Raw genomic sequence first — 24,219 nt, 5'->3', positions numbered from 1 at the left:
CGACAGACGTAATATTTCGTCGCTAAATGTCTTACTTTTAGCGACAGATTATAAAATCTGTCGCTATAAGTGAAAAAAAATTGGCGGGGACTTTGGCGACGGAATTTCCGTCGTTAAAAGTGGGGGGATGAATCCCCCAATTTTTTTTAGGATTTAGCGACGGATTTCAAATCCGTCGCTAAATTATACTTTAGCGACAGCTTTTAAATCCGTCGCTAAAAGCCGTCACTGATCGACTGTTTTCTAGTAGTGTTATGGTATATACCATAAAATCACAACAAAAATACCATAGATACACTATATACACACTATTATTACACTCTAAAAACAACATAGTTACACTAATATAAAACACAATAGATACACTATAATACATCATAGTTACACTAAAAAATACCAGTAAAAATTTATAAAAAAGAGAATAAATCATTAAAAAATGAACAAATGTATTTTGTGAAATAAAAAAAGAAGGTATTTTTGGTAAATTTTTTTAAAAAGTAAGGATAAAAAAATAATATAAAGTCGTAAATAAAATAGGAAATAATATAGCGTAGAGAATTCCGTCAATAATCTAAGAAAATTAATGTATAGTTATTTATTTTCCAATTTGGAAATAATTATTTCCCTCTCCAAAAACTAATGATATTCCAAAAAAGTAATTATTTCTCAAATCTGCCCTCTAAAACCTCTATATATGAAAGTGAAGCAGCCATAGACAAAGCACTACTTTCCTAGCTCAAACCAAACTCATCTCTCTTCTTTGATTTTGTTGAGAATGGCAGGATCTTCAATCAAACCCACTCCCCTTTTGAAAGATGAGTTAGACATAGTAATACCCACCATCAGAAATCTTGATTTCTTGGAGATGTGGAGGCCATTCTTTGAGCAATATCACTTGATCATTGTTCAAGATGGTGACCCATCAAAGATTATCAAGGTTCCTGAAGGCTTTGACTATGAACTCTATAATAGGAATGATATTAATAGGATCTTGGGTCCAAAAGCTTCTTGCATTTCTTTCAAAGACTCTGCTTGTAGGTGCTTTGGTTATATGGTGTCCAAGAAGAAGTATATTTATACTATTGATGATGATTGCTTTGTAAGTTTTGATCTTTTTGTTTTTAGATCTTTTGGGTTTTGGTTTTTGTTGGTTTTGGTTTGTTATTTAAAGGGAATTTTAGTTTTTGAATTGTTGCATTTTACTGGTTGACCCTGTTCTTTAGGGTCTTGAATTGTCAAAGATGTGAACTTTGATGGTAAAATTTAAATTCTCTGTTCTTTAGGGTCCTGAATTGTCAAAGATGTGATCTTTTGGGTTTTGGTAGTCTTGATTCATTTTTACACATAAGTTTGAAAGACTTGATTTTGATATGATTTCTTGGTTGGTATGTTAATTTCAATTTTTTGTTGGTTCAAACTGCATCATTGTGTTGCAGCTTGTAGCTGCATTTGCTGTTTGATAGTAGATTGTTTAGCTGAATTGATCATTTTAGAAAATGCTGCTTTGTTTGCCGAAAGCATAGATCGTGTGTGTTGATCTTTGATATGGGTGGGATCTTCATGTAGAATGTGGGGTGATTTTAGGTATTTGTATAGATTGGTACTAGAACATGGTAGTAAGGTCCTTTATAGACAAAACTGCCGAGTTCTTACATTTAAGAAGAGAACTCGGATAGTGTCTGCTACATTATATGGTAGAGGATCTGATAGCAAAGTTGCATCTCAGAAAGCCAGTGCTTTGTCTCTCGTCGGCTCTTGGCTCGCTATGATGCATACACTAGTAATTCCCCGTGTTATCTTTCTAGCCTAAAAGTGTAGCTTGTTAGATCTGGCAAGAATTTGTGTATGATAACGGCCAACGACTACCACATTGCATGTTTAGGTGCATCTATGGCTTTTTTCGAATAGAATTTAAGTTTTGTTTATCCTTTGAACTAATTTGCAGGTTGCCAAAGATCCATCCAACAAAGAGATCAATGCTCTTGAGCAGCACATCAAAAACCTTCTAAGTCCGTCGACTCCGTATTTTTTCAATACACTTTATGATCCATACAGAGAAGGAGCAGACTTTGTTCGTGGATACCCTTTCAGTCTCCGAGGAGGTGTTCCTACTGCTGTATCTCACGGCCTCTGGCTTAACATTCCTGATTATGATGCTCCCACCCAGCTTGTGAAGCCTCTTGAGAAAAATACGAGGTGCTTAGATCTCAAATCTGAAGTAAATTACTATTTGCAGTCAATGATTAAACAATGAGTGGATATCTTTTTGACTCTTAGGTATGTTGATATGGTTCTGACAATACCCAAAGGAACCTTGTTTCCGATGTGTGGCATGAACTTGGCATTCGACCGCGAGTTGATCGGACCTGCAATGTACTTTGGTCTCATGGGCGACGGTCAGCCAATTGGTCGATACGATGATATGTGGGCTGGCTGGTGCATGAAGGTGTAACAAACTAAACGATCAATTTGTTTGTCTTTGCGTTTTGTCAGATCATATTTAAACTCATATTTGCGGAATTTTGCAGGTGATATGCGACCACATGGGATGGGGAGTTAAGACGGGTCTGCCGTACATATGGCACAGTAAAGCAAGCAACCCATTTGTGAACCTGAAAAAGGAGTACAAGGGGATATTCTGGCAGGAAGAACTAATCCCATTCTTCCAAGCTGTAGTGATTCCAAAGGAATGCACCACTGTTCAACAATGCTATATTGAAATTGCCAAGCAAGTGAGGGAGAAGCTCAGCAACACCGATCCCTACTTCGTCAAATTAGCAGATGCAATGGTCACTTGGATTGAGGCCTGGGATGAACTCAACTCTGCTGAAGCTAAGCCTGCTGCTGAAAAAGTAGCCAATGGCACTGCAAAGTAGAGAATTCGAGTTCCAGTTATTTATGTAACCTATGTTTTTTAGTACTTAAATTCGTTAGTCCATAGTTATCTATAGCTTCATTATTTATATTTCTATCATTACTATTCTTATTTACTTATTATAATATATGAGATCATTTCTAATATCTTGTAATTTCTTCCATGCTATTTGGTATAAAGCTTAGAGCATATTTGATTTAGACAGCCGTTAACATTTTAAATGTTTAATCAGCTCCCAACAGCTATAACTTCAAATTCAAACTCAGTCTCAATCCAATCAAAACTCGGTCCCAACAGCTGTAACTTCAAACTATTTCCTTTTTGTGCTTATTTATGAAATCATTGTACTCTTTAGTTAGGAAGGATTTTGAATTTCTAACTTTTATCCCTCGTGAAAATTTGAATGTGAATCAAGGGGATTGGTTGGATGTATTACAGACACTGTCACGTTGCTAAGAAAGTTTTGAGCCCCACAGCTTATTTAAATATTGAAATGGGTTGTGGTGGCAGTTTTTGTCTGCTATGTGGATTTAACTTGGTTCAGGATTTTTAACCTGTTTTTTGAACTTGAATTCCAATCAATATAAACTCAATTGAGAAAACTGAAGATTCACTAGTTAAATTACCAACCGACATTATAGAATTAGTACTTGGATTAGATTAATCTTTAATTTGGTGCACTTTAACAGCCTACTAGTGGAAACGTGTTTTTCTAAAATTTGAATAATTTACATGTGCTGTAGCATAGAGTAACATAAATAATTAGAAAGTGGATTTTGAAAAGGAAAAGTGCTTTTGGATTAAAAACGCTACACCATTAATATTCTTCCAACTGTCCAAAGCCTAACAGTATCCTTTATCTGGTTAGATTAAAAACTTTGCAACGTTGCAGTTATAACTGAATAGACAGATCCAATAGCAAAATATGCAACCTTCAAGCACATGACAGCATGGAGTAATAGCTGCAAAGTAGATTTTAAACCGAATATTTGTTTTATCCTCATTTATCATTTTATATATGTATTCCTTTCATCTTGTTCATGTATGTCGTTACAACAGAAAAGAGCGAGAAGTTTTATGCGTAAAACAAAAATATTTACATTTGTGACTCGGCCATTAGGAAGTCGTATGGGGATTTAGTTCACAGGTTTACGCTCTCAGAAGTTGGCGTTCCAAAACAAATTGAAAGAATATGAGACCTATTTTGCTAATACTCAGACTCGCTGAGGGCACATATATACCAGTACCTGACCTTTGTCATCTGCCACCGCCAAGACACCTGAACCTGAACCATCCGTGGCAATGCACGAAGCACTTCCACCTGATAGTGCAGGGAAAAACAGTTCAAAAGATGATGCAAGGTCAGAAAGATGGCAAGCAACGCATTACCACAAACATGAAAACTAATAGGCAATGAAAAACAATTCCATAGAGAATAGCCATTATATTAGCTATTTCATGAACTAAACATAGTCTAAATGGTATCCTTTTGGTGATCATATCACATGCGCATGTACACGAGCGTGCAGATATATGCATCTGAGAACGCACGCCACACAATAGAACCGTGTAAGGGAGCCTTCTCTTGATGACATGACCCAACTCATTATTTCATTATTCGAAACTGATCACTGTTAAAATTTGAGGCGAACAAAAAGCTTATAAAATATGCACCTAATTCTTGCATTTTTCGTATGCATGAGATGTAAGAAGACAAACGCTGCTTATAGTAACTAAAGTAACTTCTAATGGTCTATTAACTACTTTGTCATCTTCTGCAGTGTCAACTCATTATAGTATTCCACGAGCATTGGAAAAGTTTACATTAGTACGACCTCTCTGATTAAAAATAAAATGATACAAGTACTGCAGAAGATGATTTGACTGCCTTCGCTATTTTTTAAAGAGATCTTCTCTACCTTCGGATTGTTTTCTTAAAGAAAATCCATAATAACCAAAAGAAAAAAAATTCTGCATCTGGTTTCTACAGGGAAATTCCAATAAATCAATGAGTTAAGATTATTTTTTATATCATCTTCTGAGAGTAGATAACTTCAGAGAGGTTATTTCCACGAAGAACAAATAAATGGAGCTCTACTAGCATGAAGAAACTAGTTGTCAAATCGAGTGGGCAAGTGAATATAGTAGTGCATTCCAACATGCCACATCGATACTCAATACAAAAGGATATGAATATGCAAAGATGAAGTGACAAAGATGAACATACAAGACAAATTATGCAGGGCCTCTCTGAGTTTCCTTATAGTAAATTATCTGCTCAATTTAGTACCATAGAACAGAATGCTAGACTCTTAATTGACAAAGCTGAAGTTACCTTTGAATTTATGCAACGTGCCAAGTACCTTTCCTGTCAAAATTTCCCACATATACACAAGTCCGTCAAGCGTACCAATGATTCCATGACCAGCTGATGCACCAATAGCGGCAGCCCTGCACAATAATTTCAATAAGCCAACCTTATGGTCCAAAACATGAAAGTAAACGAGCAATTCAAATGTAAGTAAACAAACTCAACTTGTTTAATATAGATAACTTTTCAAAAAAAAGTGCAATCATGATAAATTAATTTTCATTTTAACCAACTTATCAAATTAATCAATTAGTAATGCAGATTTATCAACAAGTTAACCGATAACTAAGATAGAATGTGGAATTCTCCACAGATGCAAAAGCAATCCTACATGTAAATAAACACTGTTATAACAGTTTCCATGTTTTGAACTTACCTTGTTCCCATCAGCTTATAAGTTGTAACTAAAATAAAAGTTGATATGAAAATAGAAACCTTGCAATCTTTAGTGACAAACAAACAACACATTATTAAGCTTCAGATAACAAAATTTGAAGTACCTTGGATCCAATGCATTTCCCAATATCAATGTATCTTTCACCAGTAGTGCTACCCTCCAACCTCCAACTGAATTTATCAGGAAATCACTTGAACCATAGTCATGTAGAGCATCAGAGTGAGGGGCAGTGAAGACAAGACACCAGATGGAAATATCTTCATTCTCTGAATGAGGACGGGAATGATTCATGCTGTGCTCTGAAAAACACATTTTTGTTGCATCCAATAATGTATTGATGTCCACTTCCATGTTAGAGTAACTGAAACCGTTGACTTCCCTTTGCCTAAATAACACACTGATTGGACAAAATTGATGAACTGAAATGCTTGGAGCCGAGAATTTAGAGACAAGTATACGTTTTGAGATATCCCTGTAAAGACATAATCAAAGCAAAACTAACAATCAGCTACTTATGAAACCTCATAAGAACTCACATTATTTTCCTTTCATCATTCCTTGCAATAAATGTGAAAGAGTCTAGTTAAAGTTTATAAACTATCAAGGAAAATTGACATGCAAGCTACATGTTGAGACTTCAGTGGAGAGGCAAAAACTAGGGACAGGAGAGGATGGTGCCTAACGGCTAATGCGATACTAGAGTTCTAAAGACTTTATGGAGTCTGGAACCCTCCATCCACCTATAAATGCACATAAGTTTGAAGTTTCCATGCCACATAAAGCTACAAATGTTTAATAATAAAAATTTCAATTGCCTTGTCAAAAGTAAATCCATTGAAAACTTGACCACTTCAGGGTTCGGTATGTCTGCAATGCAAAATTACGCTCTCATTTCATAGTTATCCTTTTTAAAAATATTTATAATGAATAACATATCATCTAGTTCCATTTTTTACCAGGACTAAAATTTGAATGCAAAACCTATGACATTAATTCTCCAGATAATGGACAAGGGTCTTGTTCTGTTAAAAAAAAAAGGGTCTGCAGCAGATAACAAATTGGAAGATAAAACCTATAGCAGGAGGAAATGCAATAGAGATAACCCAGATAACATAACTGAAGCTGGTAGCAAGGGACAGAAGCCTAAGGGTAGTAGCAGAATGAAATTAATTATCAACTTCAAAACATAGAGATAATACACATCCCTAAGTTGCCAAGAAATATAATACCATAATCTGAACTGCCCAAGGCCATCATGCCCAATAACTAGAGAAGAACATTTTGGTATTCTCTTTAACTCCATCGTACATGGGGATATGTGATCATTAGACTGTATGGTGAAATCTTCTGTTGGTGCACTGCAAAATGTAAAATAAAAATGAACATTAGCTGTAATCTTCACAAGCAACAGATAGACAAATCAGAAACTAACTTAGATGAATATATAAACAAGGTTTGTCAACATAAATCAAGTGAACTAGTGGAGTAAAATCACATAGTTATACACCTTCATTTATCAACAGAGAACCTCTGAATAACAAGTGACTGCATGAACATTCATGACAAAAATAACTTCTACAAATGTTTGAATGAAAAATATGAAAACTTCAAGACAGAATAAATGCTACATTGAACTAAATTGTTTTCACGAACACTGCCTAAGATGTGAAATTTTTTAATAACGCTCAGATAATTAAAGTAAAAAGGGAATATAGGTAAAATGATTATAAGTTAATAACGTTAACAGGCAGAAGGAACATTATACAGGTACAAAATGCTGCAGTTTAAATATAAATTCCAAAGAAAATTAAGCACAAAAATCAACAAAGAGTTGGACATGCAGCTACAATAAGAAAAATAATTATAACATAGTATTTGGATACTGATAACATAACCAAGGTTATCACATTGCCCAAAGAGAAGAACTAAAAGACACTGAAATTCTACCAATAAATACTACCTCCATAATGAATTCATGGTCCAAAGATGCAGTTTTCCATTCTCTCCAGCAGCAACAATGTGATCAGGTTCACACACCAATATACATAGCAAACTGTCAGATGTACTCAATTTAACCAGAACTGATACGTATCCAGCTTTTACTTGTACAATTTTCACACCATTGTTCTCAGAGCAGTCTAATGTACATGATGAGCATAAACAATCTAATGTTCCTTCCCTGTAAGCATGACGGCGTGTAAGTACCTATAAAGTTTATCATTACATGAATTTATTTATCTGTAATATAAAGCCACAGAGTTACAAAAACCTGCAACATGGTGTTCTAGTGTTTCCAAGCAAAACAAGACACTGCCCATCTGGGGTGAGTTGCAAACCAGATCTTTCAAATGGAATCTAATAAGGGATTACACGAGAGACATTCAATGATTTTCACAATAAGTTAAGCCACTAGCTGACAATATGATAAAAAAAAAAGATAATACCAAATTTTAATAAGAAAGAAAGTGTGCCATGACTTACTACTCCACCAAATTTATCAGCTGAAGATGGCCAGGTTATTGACGTGTGACCAATAAAGCATGGACATCCTGTTCCTGGCCCTTCAATTACTAGCTTGTAAAGAAATAGGGTTCTGTCCTTTTCTACCAAAAGACCACATAGACTACAAATGTAGATTTCGTTTCCTTTTCGGCTCAACAACAGTGACAAAACAGGCATAGGGTGGAAATAGCATCCCAAAAAATCAACAATGCTGTCTAGCTCACAATTAAACTCTAAGTTCATTTGCCTCGTTATTTCTGAATTACTGTCCTTGTGACAGAACCTTATTCCTTCTTCTCGAGATGCAAGACGATTAATGTCTAAAGAATTCTTAAGCCCCGCTATCTTCTCTGATAAATGGATTTGGGATTTTTCTACATCTAACACGGATGGAACAGACGGATTTGAGGTATCCTGGTCTTCTGAAGCACAGAAATCTGCTTGATTTACTGACATAAAAGGCGCCCGGCTTTCCAATACGGGATTAGAAGTCACATCAGTATTTTCAGTGGACAAACCATGGAGTTCCCCTCCAACCCTGGTATCAGTATAAACTACTTCTTTTTGGTCATTGAAGAGCTCTGAGTTGAGGGCAGTTCCTGTTGTTCCTGCTGTACAACCATCTATAAGTTTGCTACACCCTGCACTTTCTAAAAGTAGAGGACTGTTCTTTCTCCTTATAGCTTCTGTTTTTGGGACCTTTTTTCTGGTGTATACTCTTTTGGAGACTTGGCCACTGGATATCTTGCTGGTTACAAAATCCCCGGCCTCAAGAGATTCCTTCCTTGATAACTGCAAACTCGCCAAGGCTCCTACACTAGCAGCACTTGTACCTACAGCTAAAAATCATATTTTTGGCTTAGATGCATTTAGGCATTAGAATTTTCTGAAAAAACGATGCAGAGTTTCGCATCTTTCATATGTGATTCCTCTTCTGATGGACATAAGACTGTGTGGATTTAAGTGTATGTCAAATAGGAAAGAAATATTGGGTGGCCAAATATGCTGTTATTGAAGAAAGTTTAGTAAATATATACATGTTATCTTTATTTCATGGTGACGATGAAAACTAGAGAATATTGAGCACAGTTACATAGATTACCTTCATTACAATCGGGTGCAGTTTCAAGGTTCTTCTCAGAATTGATCTTGGCACCTAATGAGTTTTCATTAATATTTTGGCGAACATCATGGCTTACTATGGTGGGAACTTCCTTGCTGGAAGATTTGCGATTTAGAACAAATTCTGATAAGTGGAATTCACCACCCTGTGCCATTTTTCTTTCATTCAACTGAACTTTATCATCGCATAAAATATCTTTAGTCTCATTGGTCTCAACATGATAAGCCAATGACCCCTTAATGTCTAGATCAGCATGTCGTTTCCCACCATGAAGACAAGAAGCATCTTTACCAAAGCTAACTTGATCAGCTTCCACATTTTTGGAGGGCGATACTAGCTGGTTCATAACTTGATCCTGAAATTGGTCACCACCAAATTTGTCAAGAGCAACAGACTTAACATGTCCATAACTTTGTATAACTGAGTGATTTATATCAGAGGATTGAGCCTTTATTGAGGAGCCACTTCCAATATTTTCTTCATGAAGTTTAGGTTTAATATCGAAATTCACTGAAGGGCTGGGGGTTTTAATTTTTTTCCTTGAGGTAATATTGAGCAGAGGAATAGCTTGTGGAAGCAGAAGTGTCATCATTGACTTGGCTATATCATGACCAACTGAATCCATATCACTTTTTTCAGAGCTGAAATTTGAACTAAATGTGCCCGATTCTTCTTCTGGGGATGATTTAGTCACCAATTGTTCAGAAACAACTGGATCAGTTACCATGAACTCTTCTTCAACCCCACATGTAAATTTATCCAACATAATTGTAGCAGATTTTTTCGTGTTATCTGCATGAAACTAGAGTCAAGCACAGAAAAAAGTAGTTGATAAAAATGAATAACTAAATGTGTAAGATGAGGGCTTAACAAATCATATTTAGACAGCTTAGCAGAAAAGAAGTGGATGGGTGTTAAAGAAAACCTTGCACGAAATCTAATGTATCAGGAGCACAAAGATGAACAGCAATGATATTTTTACATTCTTCTGGACATGGATCAGCCTCAATTTTGAATTCGGATGATACTGGAAAATTCAGACCTTCCAATTCAGTATCAGGAACACAAAGATCATTAACCATGAACTCTTCTGCAGCTCCACAAGTAATTTTATCCAAGATAACTGTAGCAGAGCTTGTCGTATTATCTGCAAGAAAGTTGAGTCAATCACAGACGACGATAGTTGATAAAAAAGAATAACTATATGTGTAAGATGAGAGTTTAAGAAATCCCATTTGGACAGCTTAGCAGAAAAGTGGATGGGTTAAAGAAAACCTTGCACAGAATCTAATGTATCAGGAGCACAAAGATGAACAGCAAGGACACTTTGACATTCTTCTGGACATGGATCAGTCACATTTTTGAATTTGGATGATACTGGAAAATTCAGACCTTCCAATTCAGTATCAGGAACACAAAGATCAACGTCATCAACTGTTTGAGATTCGTCTGGACATAATGCATCAACAGCTTTCAGTTCAGAAATTACTTCTTCAGTATCTTGCAACCTATCAAGCTGTGAGATATTAAGAATATTTCTCATAGTACATCAGATGACAGCAGAAACATGAACTTCGCTAAAAGAAGAAGAGAAAGTGGAAGAAAACATATGTAATTGAGATCAAACATGTATGCATATAACAAGAAAGAGTTCACAGTTCATATGATGTTATTGCATTGCATATTATTATAGCTTGTAACAGATAGAAGTTCAGAAGGACAGAAAAAGTACTTACAGGTTTTTCTTCTGCACAGGAGTTGCTGACTACATTAGTGGATTTGTTATTTTCATAATTATCAGGCTTTCTTACTCTTTCAGCCAACACAACTTTCTCTCGAACATCATTAGGGTAGTCATCAAACTTCAAAAGCAAACCATCTTTGTCTGAAGAACAAATATTTTCTTTTCCAGTTGGACAATTTGATTGCAATCCTGCTAGAACTGGACTAAGAGGAATGCAAGAGTCGTGCATTTCATTAAAAATAATAGTGGAGGCCGGCACAGATTTTTTTTTCTTACGACTCCCATATGTTACATCACCAGCACACAGTCTTTTAAAATCATCACATCCTGATGGCTTGTTATTTCCCCTCTTGACTCTTTTCCGTGTCAAATGTGGTTTTTCCAAAACTGACAGGTTAGAAGATGTGCTTGGATCATGGTATTCACTATTTGGATCTATTGTTGGAGCCACAATGCAGAAACTGGAAGATACCAGGCTTTGTTCTGCTATTCCATTCACATTTGCCACCAACTCCCGAAGTAACCTCTGGACTAATGGGTTTCGGAACCCAAAGAACTGCAGAACTCAAACATAAAAATAAATAAATGTTTTGTTTATCTCGATTTCTCTGGTCTTACTAACTTTGTTATACTTATAACTGAATGTATGGAAACAAACCCAGAATATTAACAAAGTGATCCCTGCTTGAAACCAGACCCAAAAGTTAAGCAAAGATCAATATAAAGAAGCATGGATAACCAAGCACTACTGTTGCTTCATCTCTTTCCTTTATCTTCATTTACCATTTCCCAAGTCAGATGCAAAGCGACATTTAAAGACAAACATGGTAACTTGGACATTCAGTTCTCCAAACATTAAGAGACTAAATAAGAAGACATAACATCCAACTTTGTACCTCATTCTTAGATAAATAGTCCAGGACAACCAAAGATAAAGAAAATTGAAAAATTATTGCACACAACCGTTGCGCCATGTCATTCGTGTAACAAACCAATTATGCGTTAGCCATGTGGAAAATTAAATGATAAAAAAAATAAGTAATCATTAAAAGATTCCCTATCGCAAATGCTTATTGGCTTGATGTAAAAATGACGTGGCGCAACGGTTGCATGGAATAAATACTCAAGAAAATTTCAGAGATCTTCACTAGAACTTGGATTCTATACCAGTATAATGAGAAAGGTACTAACAAAATCACCATTAGTTGAATGAAATGCTATTCTGAAAGATAAAGAAGGTGTACCTCTATACCATCTATCTTGCAAGAAAACCTTTTGCCATGCAAGATATTTACGCGCAGGCAGCCTTTTTTCTGAAATTTCTCCCATGCAATATCCGCTGTTTGCCCAGAGCATGAATGTCCATCAGCAGAAGTAATCTGCAAAATTGGGCATAAATCTTTTGGCTATGCATTAAACCAATTAGCATTATTCAAAAACCAAAGGAGGAGGATATGCATACAAACCAGGAATAATGGCCCTTTAGAACCTTCCTGAATTTCCATCTTATATGTGCTCCCATTATAAGCTCGACAAGCTTGATATCCAACAGGATAAGGATACCTATCTTTACCCTAGACAATTACAAGCTTAGTCAACACAAAATCATGCAATATGAGATACAGGCTCAGCTCAAAAGATTTAGGGCATCCTAACCAGTCAACTAAATCTTTCTTTGTTGAATTAGTTGACTGTTCTTCTACATGTCAATATTGCCACTTCACAATTATGAATGAAGCCACCATGGGAATTAGTAACCATTTTCAGGAAAAAATCAGTTTTGACCTAGTAAGGGGCAGCCCTTGGGGTTCAAAAACAATAGACAATTCTCTTCTTCATGGTATCTAAATTTAAATCCACAGGATTCTTTACCATGAGTTTAGGGTTTAATAAATTTCAACCGTTCTCTCATTTCATCTTATGTTGGAGCTTCTAAATTGCATAAACTCCCAAAAGTACTAGCTGCCAGAATGCAATTCTTGCAAAATCATGATTTCATTTCGTTTCAAATGCCTATAATTTTCTGTTCGACTTAATCTGAAATAACAAATTAAATTCTACTAACTATATATCTTTTCCAGGCAGAAGAAATTCCTAGACATAATTCAAACTGAATAAATAAACTCATCCATTTTCGTTCACCGCCTTATGGATCTTAAATATTCAGCTATGTATGAAAACATTAAAATACACCTTCAAAAATCATAAATATCAATAACATTTAACTTGTCCTGATCTAAAACTATACCATAATCTACCAACAAATGACCTAATTGAACCAAAATTTAACTTCAGGAGATAACAATTGAAACAAAATTAAAGTTAGTTATCAGTAAGTGAAGTTCATATAAGAAAGGAAAAAATAACAAACCCTAGACGAGCTCCAATACTTCTTATCCCAGGTTCCACTGTATAGAGATCCGATTGAGATAATTTCAAGTCCATCTGATTTATTTCCTTCTTCTTCTTCTTTAGATTTCACCATCGGAAACGGAATCAGAATAGTAGATTGAAAATTTAAGAAATGAACGGTGATTGATCGGAGCAGGAGCGATGTGAGAGAGGAAAAAGAGATGAGTGGCGGGAGTCAGAACTGAATGTTTGGCAAATTCCCTCCATAAATATGATGTAAAATGGATTTCAAAACTTAGGGGTAGAATCGTGAATTGACAATATTTTTCACAAAAACTAACAATATTTAATTGATATAATATCTTATTATTTCTTTTGTTGAAGATAATCTACTCTAATTGTTAGCGGGGGTTAACGGGAGTTAATGTTAAATATTTTTTAAATAGGCACATTGCCTGTGAGCGTTGAGGGTCGAACCCTCAACCTCATACACATATCATTAGAGTTTGGCCAACTGGGCCAAGCCTCAAGTGTGTAATATCTTATTATTTGAATTTGAAGTTTTATTCATTGTATAGACAAAAAAACGTAATATTACATTAGTCATAATTTAAAAAATTATTATATCCCTTTAAATTTGAGATATTATATGAGTCCGTTTTTTAGTGGATTACTAAATACCGTCCATAAATTATTAGGTACCGTCTTTTTTTATCTAAATATCCTTTTATCTTTTTCTAATTTTAAAATTCACATTTAAATTCTCTCAACTCACATTCAAAACACGAAGAACTGATAACAAAAATCTCATCTCATTTCATTTAATTTTAAAATTTTAATTTTAAAATTTGTTTCGTTTAATTTAAAAAAAAACGTTTAATTTCAAAAAATATTCATTTAATTTCAAAAAAATTCGTTTAATTTCAAAAAAAAATCAAATTTTAATTAAAAAGGCAAGAAGGTAAAAAAAAGGACGATACCTAGTAATCTAGGAGAGTACCTAATAATCTAGGGGCAGTATTTACTAATACCCTTTTTTTATTTGGCATATTGCACATTACCATCATCTATATTTATAACATATAAAATTTTAAAACTTGATAATGATAAAAAACAATATAAAAATAATAGAAAAGATTTAATATATTTTTCTCATGTACATGACTTAATTGTAATTAAACAAAAATATAAAAAATTAATTTTTCTCTATTATTTATTAGTAGATGATGGTAAACTCGAGATTGTTTGACATAATGCCATATCATTAGTAGTCTCAATGTCATCGGGATATGTCATTATAATTGCATTCATCATTTGTTTGCATCACTTTTGGTTGATGATCGTGACTTTTCGGAGAAAGAGCAGTAAGAGGTCCACTAGATTTTAGCTCGACGAACGAATTATTGATTGATTCAGGTCGATTTAATTGACTTGTTGGTTGATGTTTTTTTTTTCTCATCAAATTTGAAAAGTAAAATCTGCTATGAGTAATATTATAAAATAAAAAAGTCGATTAGTATAATAGGTCAAACTTAAAAAATATAATTTTGTTTAACTAATGGACAATTTAGCGGAATATAATTGGAATTATTTTCCAAATACATGTTTTTGGCAAAGTATTTACACCATTTTGGCCAATCTTTTCTTATTTCCTACGCTATCTATTTTTCTAATTTATTTACCAAAAATATCCACTATATAAAAAAGGCTTATCTCATTTTAAATTAAACTTTTACATAGCCACTCTTCTTTTTTTTTTCTCTCTTCTCTCTCAAAGTTCTCTCTTCTTTTCTTTTTTTTTTTTCCATTTGATTTTCATTTTGTCTCCTCCGATTATTGTCTTGTTCGTCTTTTCCGTTCGTCTTTCCAGTTGCGCTTCTGTTAGTCTACTTTTGATGGATTTCTCGTCGTTTCCGATCGTTTTTTCGTTCGTCTTTTCCGTTCACGCTAGTCCGTTCGTCTCTTCCGTTTGCGCTATGGATTTCTCGACTCGTTTTTAGATTTGTGTAATTTTTTAGGTTTTTTGTAATGATTTAAACTTTTTGTAAATAAATTATTGTAGATCTATAAATTTTTGCTTATAAAATTATTCTATTATTCATATAATTATTTATTTTGTCTTTTCTTATTCATAGATTTATTTATTGCTATTGATTTTGTAAAAAACAAATTGATTTATAGTGCATTTGTAGTAATTCTATAATATATTTACGTTTTAGTGTATTTTTGGTATTTTTGTTGTTTTTTAGTATATTTATGGTGCATTTACAGTGTTTATGGTGTATTTGTAGTGTTTCATGATGTAGACCACAAAAAACACTATAAAATGCCATAAATACACTAAAAATACACTATATATACACCATATATACACTAATCTTACACTATAAAAATACTATTGTTACACTATAAAAAATACAAAAAAATTCCAAAAAAAAAATCTTTTAAAAATAAAAATTGACACTATATATAAACTATATATACACTAATCTTACACTATAAAAACACTATTGTTATACTATAAAAAAATAAAAAATTATTCCAGGAAAAAATCTATATTTTTTTTATTAAAGACCGTCGGTCGGTTCGGTAGGTTCGGTCGACCGAACTGAAAAAACCGAAATTGGAAACCGAAAAGGTATTTGTGAAATTAAAAAAAAAAACTATTTTTCGTAAATAAAAAAAATCAGAAAAAATCAAAACTTGGCAGGTAAACATGCAAATAAGTTACCAAAACATGTATTTCACGAAATTACCACAATAAACTTTTAGTAGAATATCACAAAATTGAGGGATGTGTAGTATAATTTTTAAATATGTGCGTCTAACTAAAATATTTTTAAGACTTTAAAGAAATTTTTATTTGAAAGTGACTTTAAAGATATTTTTAAAAGGTGATCACTGTTAGCAATTTACTTACCAACTTGTAAATAGTGGACTATAAGTCCGGATTATCGTACCCACAAGGATGAGAGGTTCAAAGTGAGAGAATTAGATTTTGATCTTCAATTCGTTTAGCAAGAGAATAAGTGTTTTTCTTAATTAACCAATCAACCAACTACTACAACTTACACTAGTCTAGGAATTAACAATTTACTAATTTAAAGGAACGAGTAAACACTATAATAAAAAACGGAATTCAAGTGATAACGAGGTTTGGAAGCTAATAATCCTCCTAGGTCATGCAATCAAAGGTATCGGGTTTAGGGTTCTAAACGAGGGCCGAGCGTTCTAAAACCGCAACTCCCGCTCTCTCGAGCCTCAAAGAGCTACAAAACCACGACTAATCGAGCTTAACCTACTCTCGTAGCACTAAACGCAATTAGAGGCAATTAACAAATAAATCACAACTCATAGGCCACCTAATTACTAACCCACTCTCATGGTGTTACTAATTAAGTCTCTAATTAACAAATCCAACTAATAAACCCTCTCTCAAGGTGAGAATTAATTTAAGAACAATACTTAGGTAGCTAATCTAAGCAAGCTTTAGGCTCCTTAATTAGAACAATCAACACAACCCCAAAACCCTAACCCAATCATACACAACTAAGATTCAAATTAACCCCCAAACATGGGGTTTAGCCAACCATGGTGAAGATAACAAGAATTACTAATTTATCAACAAACATTAAACATCTATTGCTATTCATAATGAGTAAAAGACAATTACCTTAAGTAGAGCTTGTGTGTAAATAAGAGTATTCACTAGATAATGAAGCTTGAAATAATAATAAGACTTGTAGTAGAAGAAAAATCATAAAGAAAACTAAAATCTGGAAATTACTTCTCAAGAACAATAAGAACAATTGTAGATCTCTACAAAAGGAAATAAAAAGTACTATATTAGGATTGAGGCTAAAAGTGTAGAATGTTTTACCCTAAAAACATAAAAGACCTTATATAGCCAAGCCAAAAGAGGCTAAATGACAAATCCACTAGTACAAAGGTTTGGCCAAAAGGGGAAAATGGGCCCACTAGCACACGGACCCAAAAAAAGATTTTTTTCTCCAGGTTTTCTTCATGTCTCGATCGAGACCCATCTGGGAAAAGGAGTCTCGATCAAGACCCCATTTTGGCTTGCTCTCGGTATCTTTTGGAGACCATGGTCTCGATCGAGAAGCATAGTACAAGAGCCTTCTCGATCGAGACCTGCCTAAAAACAGGCTTCTCGATTTGCATCCCTTTGTCTCGATAGAGACCTTGATAAACCTTGGGTCTCTTTAATCTAGCGTTCTAGCTTCCGTCTTCTAGATTTCTTTGATACTCCACCATTTTATCGACCAAAACCTTCATATTCGCTCCGATTACCTGAAATAGCACATACACGTAATAAGGCATACAATTGCTTTAAAAACGCATATAAAACGTTCGAAGCGATGCTAAAAAGACTCGAACCGATAGGAGTATTTCACTCCTATCAATCACCCTACCAAAATAGCAAGGTCAAGGTGGTTTTTGGACCAGGTAATATGACTTTAAATTTTTAAGTTATTTGTCAAATTAGAAGGTGATTTACAAGTTAATTGAAGACATTAAAAATAACAAAGTGTACTATCATTTGGGGATAGAGGGAGTAATGTATTGAAAGGAAAACAATACGAGTATATTAATACTGCTACAATTAAAATTTGGGTCATAGTCTGTTTATATTAGACTAATAATTTATTTGCGTTGCGAGTTAAAAATGAAGTTGATATGTAATCAAAAGTTAGTTTAGCTGATCTCTCTTTGAATCCTAATAGAAATTGAATCACTATCAACATTATGTGCTATTATAATTTATAATATTAATGCAAGATGTCATGTTTATTTTATGTTTTCATTGCTTGATGCTGCGGTCATGAAAATTAAAACAAACATTTCCTAATATATAAGGCTATGTTTACCAATGAGTTATTATTCAAATGTTATACGCGCTGGCCAGTAAAATGCAAAGTTGTGGATTCGATTCTTTCCACAATCGCTCTCCTTTTTCAATTATCAAAAACAAAAGGCTATATTTGGTTTATAAAATATGTAAATAGCTATTCCGGATTCATGGAGATTTCTCTAAATTTTCTGAAATCACCTATGTCATCAGTTCTAATTGCTATTCAATGTGATTTCAAATTTGATACACAATATTTCAATTAGTTCTTTCATAATATTCAAATTGTATATACTGCTGCTTCATTTGTTTTAATCAAATTTAGACATTAAGTTAATAAAAATAAAAATTAGTGATCGGATCTTCGAAATTGCAAAACAAGAAAAAATTGTTAGAACACAAAATAGGGAATCATAAGATCGCTATTATCTCAAGCGATAAATTTCATTAAAGCATATAAATAAAAAAAAACTCCATCTTTTATTCAGTCCTTTCCATTATATATTGGAAGGAGCAGACATGGAGACATTGGGAGTTCACTTGTTTCGGTTGTTCTGAAAGTAAGCAGCAGGATCCTTCTCAAAAGTCTCCCTGGAAATGCGAGCATCACTCCCCGGAGCCTTCATCGTCTTATCAGCAGCAGCAGCAGCTGATCTTGAGCTTGCAGGAACAGAATTACCGCCCGCAGAACCTGATCCCACTCCACTGGGATTAGAAGCTGTTGCAGAGCTATTAGCATTGTTCTTGCCAGACATTTTGAAATTATATTCTTAACTTTCTCAGTAATATGCTTTGTTTACTTTCTGTTTGATTGTTGCCAAAGCCAAGCAAGAACTTGTTTGGTTTATATAGTGCAACTTCTTGGAACTTGAGAGTCAACAATTAAATTTCCTGTTAACAATAAGAGAGAATACCAAAAAACTACTATGATGGTCAAATTTCCTGATAATTTTGATATCACAATTTTCAAACAAAACGTAAATAGTCGTGTGTTTGCATTAAAGAAGATTCCATCACCATTGACATATTTTCTTGTTATATTTGTATTTGTTTTACTATTTGCTTCAATTTAATTCTCTTAGCATGGATTTCCTTTTTGTAAAACGTAATATAACAAATTTAATTTGAGGCGTAAACTTTAAAATAAGTTTACAGATTTTGGATTCTTATTGATGAAAAAAGTTACTATGTTGATCACATTCTGTTTCATTTTAAATTATTATAACGAGATATAATTTAAACGAGAGATGATATATAAAATTTCAAAATTTATTAAAATTGTCTTTTTTTTCATAAATCAATGAAAGTTTTGGTAATTCTTTATATTGAAAATAGAGTAATATTTTATAAATATCCTACTGAAGTACTGATATAAGATATAGTTTATAAATTCATAGTTAGTATATTGTTTAATTAAGAGTATTGTTTAATTAAGAGTCTGACTGTACACCAAATCCCATAAATAAATTTGACCCTGACCAATCCATTATTTTGGAATTCTCTCCTACTTTAAACTGCAAATTGAATCGCTACTCTCAAATTTCCTAAGAATTACACTATATAAATTACCCTAGCTTTACTTGCTTTGTCATCTATCAAATAAAAAACAAACTAAATCATTAAAACTGAGAAAATTAAGAATACAAGTGAAAATGTCAGGTAAGAACAATACCTCTGCAACAGCTTCTAATCCCACTGGAGTGACTGGATCGGCCAGTGGTGTTTCTACAAGCTCAGGATCAACTGCTGCTGCTTCTGATAAGACGATGAAAGCTCCTGGGAGTGACGCTCGCATTTCCAGGGAGACTTTTGAAAAGAATCATGCTGCTTACTTTCAGAACATCCGAAATAAGTGAACAACAAATGTTTTGTTGTCTAGTCCTTCCAATGAATATATAATGGAATGGAATAAATAACTAATGGAATAATGTTTGATTTATGTTAATGAAATTTATCGCTTGAGATAATAGCTATTTTATGATTCATCATCTTATGTTCTCTTTTCTGAAATTTAAAATATCGTCACTAATTTTATTCAAATCTGCCATTACTTTTAATAAGCTTTACACATTTTATATAAATTTAACATTAGAGAGGGAAAGCAAACATTTCTTTGTTGCAGATTGTTTTAGTGACAATTCTAAGCTACAAACTACCTCATTCATCGATGGCCGATTCACCCCTTCTTCTGCCAAACATTTTTTTGTCGTCTCCATGAACATTGTGAGAGATGAAGATGCAATCTTTCCTTTCAAATGTTCGTCAATAAGTTGATCCCAGTCTCCTCTTTTGTAACAATTTAAACCCCACTCAACAAAGCTTTCACCATCTTCGTCTTCTTCGTCGTAGTTGTCAGGATCCACCACAAGCTTGGCAGAAACTACTTCAAGCAACACCACACCCAGAGAGTAGACATCGGATTTTTCAGTCAATTTGCGAATCCTGCAATATTCCGGGTCTAAATATCCGATGTTGCCTTTAACTTGTGTGCTTCCTTTGGTTGGTTCCATTTTTGACAGCCCGAAATCTGAAACCTTGGCTACCCAATTCTGATCCAACAGGATGTTGCTTGTCTTGACATCACGATGGACGATTGGATGCTTCATTCCTTATGGAGATAGCATAAACCTTGTGCAGTTCCAGCACATATCTCGAGCCTTTGGTTCCACGAAAGTGGTGACTTTTCTGTGGTGTTCACGAAATGAAGATGATCGAACAAAGTACCATTAGGCATATACTCGTACACAAGAATCTTTTCACTCTCCTCATTGCAGTAACCGATTAAAGAAACAATATTACGATGACGAAGTAGAGAAAGTGTAATGATCTCTACCTGAAATTCATTGAAACCCTGCTCCATGGATTCATGATTCCCCCGCTTGATCGCAACTGCAGTCACGGGGTCATCAATGTGACCTTTGTAAACCACACCAAACCCACCAGTACCGATGACCTGCGCCTCATTGAAGTTATTAGTTGCTGTGGTGATCTCCTTGATAGTGAAATTTCGACAGATCGATGACTGACTTGGTCTTGTCTTCTTTTTCTTTGTTGTTTCTCTTGTTGCTATAATACAAAAACCAAATATCCCTAATGCCACCACCACTTCACTAAGCGAACAAGCAATGATGATTTTGAATGATTTTTTCCTTGATTGTCTGAATGACGTAGGCAATGTATTTACTTGCAATTCTTTCTGTGAAGGAGGGTTTGGACCTGCAAGATTTCTACCATTGTTTACTTTGAAAATTTCCACTCCATTTAGTGTCGCATCATAGTATTGTGATTTTAATACTGAGTCTGTGTTTGGGTGAAGTTCCAGCCAAAGATCTTGCAAATTCATTTCTTTCATTTGCGAAATCAATACGATAAAGTCTTTGTACACAGGAACGCCTTGTCCGTTGCTCCATGAAATTATATCAACTTGATTTACAGCAGTTTCATTGTTGATAAATATTTGAAATACTCTTTGGTTTACCTTTTTTATTGATCGATCAAGCTCGCAGAAATGGAGTCTCACAAGGTACTTAAATCCAGTCTCCACAGGAAAATACCAGCTTAAGTTATAATTTACGTTAATTGCTTTATAATCACCCATGTAACCCGCAGTTCGATACACTGATTTGGGTGCAGAATACGCGGGTACAGCTGAAGAATATCTAACAGTAAGATCAAAATCAAAGGCCAATTCTCCATAAGCTGCTCCATATATGTACTGTTCGTCTCTCGTCTCCGAAACAAACTTGAATCTTGTTTGGGAGAAACATCATCCCCTCCTACATTTATTCTGTAAACTGTCTCTAGGGATGATTCCTGTCCAATCTGATAACTGCTTCAGGATACCCAACTAAAGAAAGAGGAACATCATTTTCTCCATTTATATAAAGACGCGACGGCATTGAAACTACTTCAATTCCGTTTACGAAAGCAAATGCATCAGAATCATTAGATGAAGGGGTGAACGTTAGATGAAGTGAATTGTTTACTTGAATTATGAATTCCTTATAGAATATATACATGTTCCTGTAATCCGCAGCAAGAGTGGCACTAAAGTTGCTAAGTAAGGTACGGTTGTCACCATCCGTAACAGAGAGAAACGCTTTGGCCGGATCAAGACCTGAATAGGATGATGGATAGAAGTGAAATCGAACAAATTTAGGACCAGGTGTTACATTGAAGATGTAGGTGAATTTGGAGTAGAATAACCTAGCAGTTTTGTAAGGAACTTCAGGAATGCCAATGGCGTCATCCACGGGAGAGGCTGTAGAAATGTTGTGTGAGCTGACATCATCACCCTCTGTTGGGCCTACATCACCAATCCAATACTTACCATTGAAAGATGAAGACTCGGAAGATCCGCAATTCAGCACAAGTTTATCCAATAAAGAATTGGAAAATGAATTTGTGGATGAACAGTTTAAGATATTTAGTAGGAAATACAGGTGTACTATGATTAGGAATGAACCACCATAAGAATTCATTGAAGAAAATAATGCAGTTGATCAATCTGAAACGACTTCAAGATAATTATGTTTGTACTTGATAGTTACTAGTATATTAAAAGGCTTAACCCATCTGGCCCTTGCATTTTTTAATTATCTAATCCCTGTACTAATTTTAACGGAATGGAGAGTGCGTGTTCTCACCCTCTGTTAGTGCGAGTATTAAAAGTATAACAATTCCACATCAGCCACACATAAAATTAAATGAAAAACATTGTCGTTTCAATTAAGACCCGATTTATGAGGACCTCAACCTAAACAGTAAACGAATCACCATTGCAGAACAAAATACAGAGCTCAAGCATCGAATTTCTGTGATTCAAATGAGTGCAGATGAAGCATTTGGTGGGGTTACCTGAAATGTCGCATGTAAAAAAACTTGGTGCCATTAACTTGGATTTTGAAAGGAACAAATAATTTCTTTAATTTTCTCCAAAGAAACAAACTGAGCCTTCATTATAACCTTCTTCGTCATTACTGTGGCTGTTTTTCAATTGCCAACAAGGTGTTCGATAAATTTGCGCAATGAAGTTAAAAGGAGGATGGATTAAAATTACGTGGCTGCTTGGACTAACTTGAAGTTCAGAGGGAAAATAAGCTCTAATTAGAAGCTTGCACGCCATCGCTGGTGGCTTGGCTGGTAGAAAAAAGTTTGGTGGAGAAGAAGTAGAAGGAAGACACGGATGATGTTTACACGTCAGTACTTTTTTCCTAGTGGATTGGTTAAACAGAAAGTCTGTTAGTGTTTGGTGACACTCCGTTCCGATCCATCAAAGAAAATATGTTATGTATAGGGATCTGGAAGAATGAAAAATTAGTACAGGGACTTGATAATTAAAAAGTGTATAATACAAGTGTTCCCCCATGGAGTTAAGCCTTATTAAGAAGATGTCTACCGACAATGAAATCATACAGACGAATGAACCTTTATGGTCAAAGACTCAAAGTCAATCTCCAATGCTTTCACTGTTGGAGTATTTAAATGGATACAAGTGTTATATTTTCGTTTACTAAATGCTGGAGAATAGATAAAACTAGGTCGATGCCCGCACGTTGCGCGGTTTTGATAATAAAGTCTATAATAAATAATTTTTTAGAATATTTTATTTTATACATGAAAAATTAAAATAATAAAAAAGTTAAATAATTCTTTCATAACATGATCATATATAGTTGTAAAGTTAAGAACACACGTAGAATATGATTCATGCACATCACCACCAAGCAAATAAAGAAAAATAATATCATTCGAATATGCTTTCTAACTATAAATTAACAATATGCGTGCTTTGTTTTTCTCTTACAATAAAAACACATCAATTGAGCATAAATAATAAAAAATAAATATAAGTAATTTTATTTTTTGTGAAATATAAATATATTTCGTCATTTAATAAGATGAAAAATACATACCTTTTTTTTAATATCCAAGTGCATACATGTATATAAGATAAGAAATTATGTATATAAAATTTGGTTATGT

General features: G+C 34.1%; 2 protein-coding genes and 1 pseudogene across 5 annotated transcripts; 1 reads left to right on the top strand and 2 right to left on the bottom strand.

Moving 5' to 3' along the window:
- Positions 1-683: 683 nt before the first annotated feature.
- Positions 684-3,021, top strand: LOC126688229 (UDP-arabinopyranose mutase 3). The gene is made up of 4 exons (XM_050382856.2): positions 684-1,099; positions 1,946-2,196; positions 2,278-2,446; positions 2,529-3,021. The coding sequence occupies exons 1-4, from the start codon at positions 776-778 to the stop codon at positions 2,874-2,876; spliced, it is 1,092 nt and encodes a 363-aa protein (XP_050238813.1). The 5' UTR covers positions 684-775; the 3' UTR covers positions 2,877-3,021.
- An 824-nt stretch (positions 3,022-3,845) lies between these two features.
- Positions 3,846-13,591, bottom strand: LOC126653495 (uncharacterized). 4 transcript variants are annotated; one of them, XM_050347397.1, is made up of 14 exons: positions 13,384-13,591; positions 12,479-12,586; positions 12,257-12,391; positions 11,005-11,568; positions 10,544-10,784; positions 10,194-10,415; positions 9,248-10,060; positions 8,125-8,984; positions 7,913-7,998; positions 7,604-7,822; positions 6,873-7,001; positions 5,747-6,115; positions 5,211-5,326; positions 3,846-4,196 (listed from the first exon to the last, which is right to left on the bottom strand). In XM_050347397.1, the coding sequence occupies exons 1-14, from the start codon at positions 13,495-13,497 to the stop codon at positions 4,090-4,092; spliced, it is 4,083 nt and encodes a 1,360-aa protein (XP_050203354.1). In that variant the 5' UTR covers positions 13,498-13,591; the 3' UTR covers positions 3,846-4,089. The 4 variants fall into 4 exon arrangements, with proteins under 4 accessions (XP_050203354.1, XP_050203356.1, XP_050203355.1 ...); XM_050347399.1 differs by having other exon boundaries at positions 5,239-5,326; XM_050347398.1 differs by having other exon boundaries at positions 8,125-8,978.
- Positions 13,592-18,638: 5,047 nt separating this feature from the next.
- On the bottom strand, positions 18,639-21,699 carry LOC126685863 (receptor-like protein kinase FERONIA; annotated as a pseudogene).
- Positions 21,700-24,219: the final 2,520 nt, after the last annotated feature.

Source organism: Mercurialis annua, linkage group LG6 (genome assembly GCF_937616625.2).
Source record: "Mercurialis annua linkage group LG6, ddMerAnnu1.2, whole genome shotgun sequence".
NCBI lineage: Eukaryota > Viridiplantae > Streptophyta > Magnoliopsida > Malpighiales > Euphorbiaceae > Mercurialis > Mercurialis annua.
Note: the sequence above shows the minus strand (reverse complement) of the source record. Positions and strands in the feature narration are given on the sequence as shown.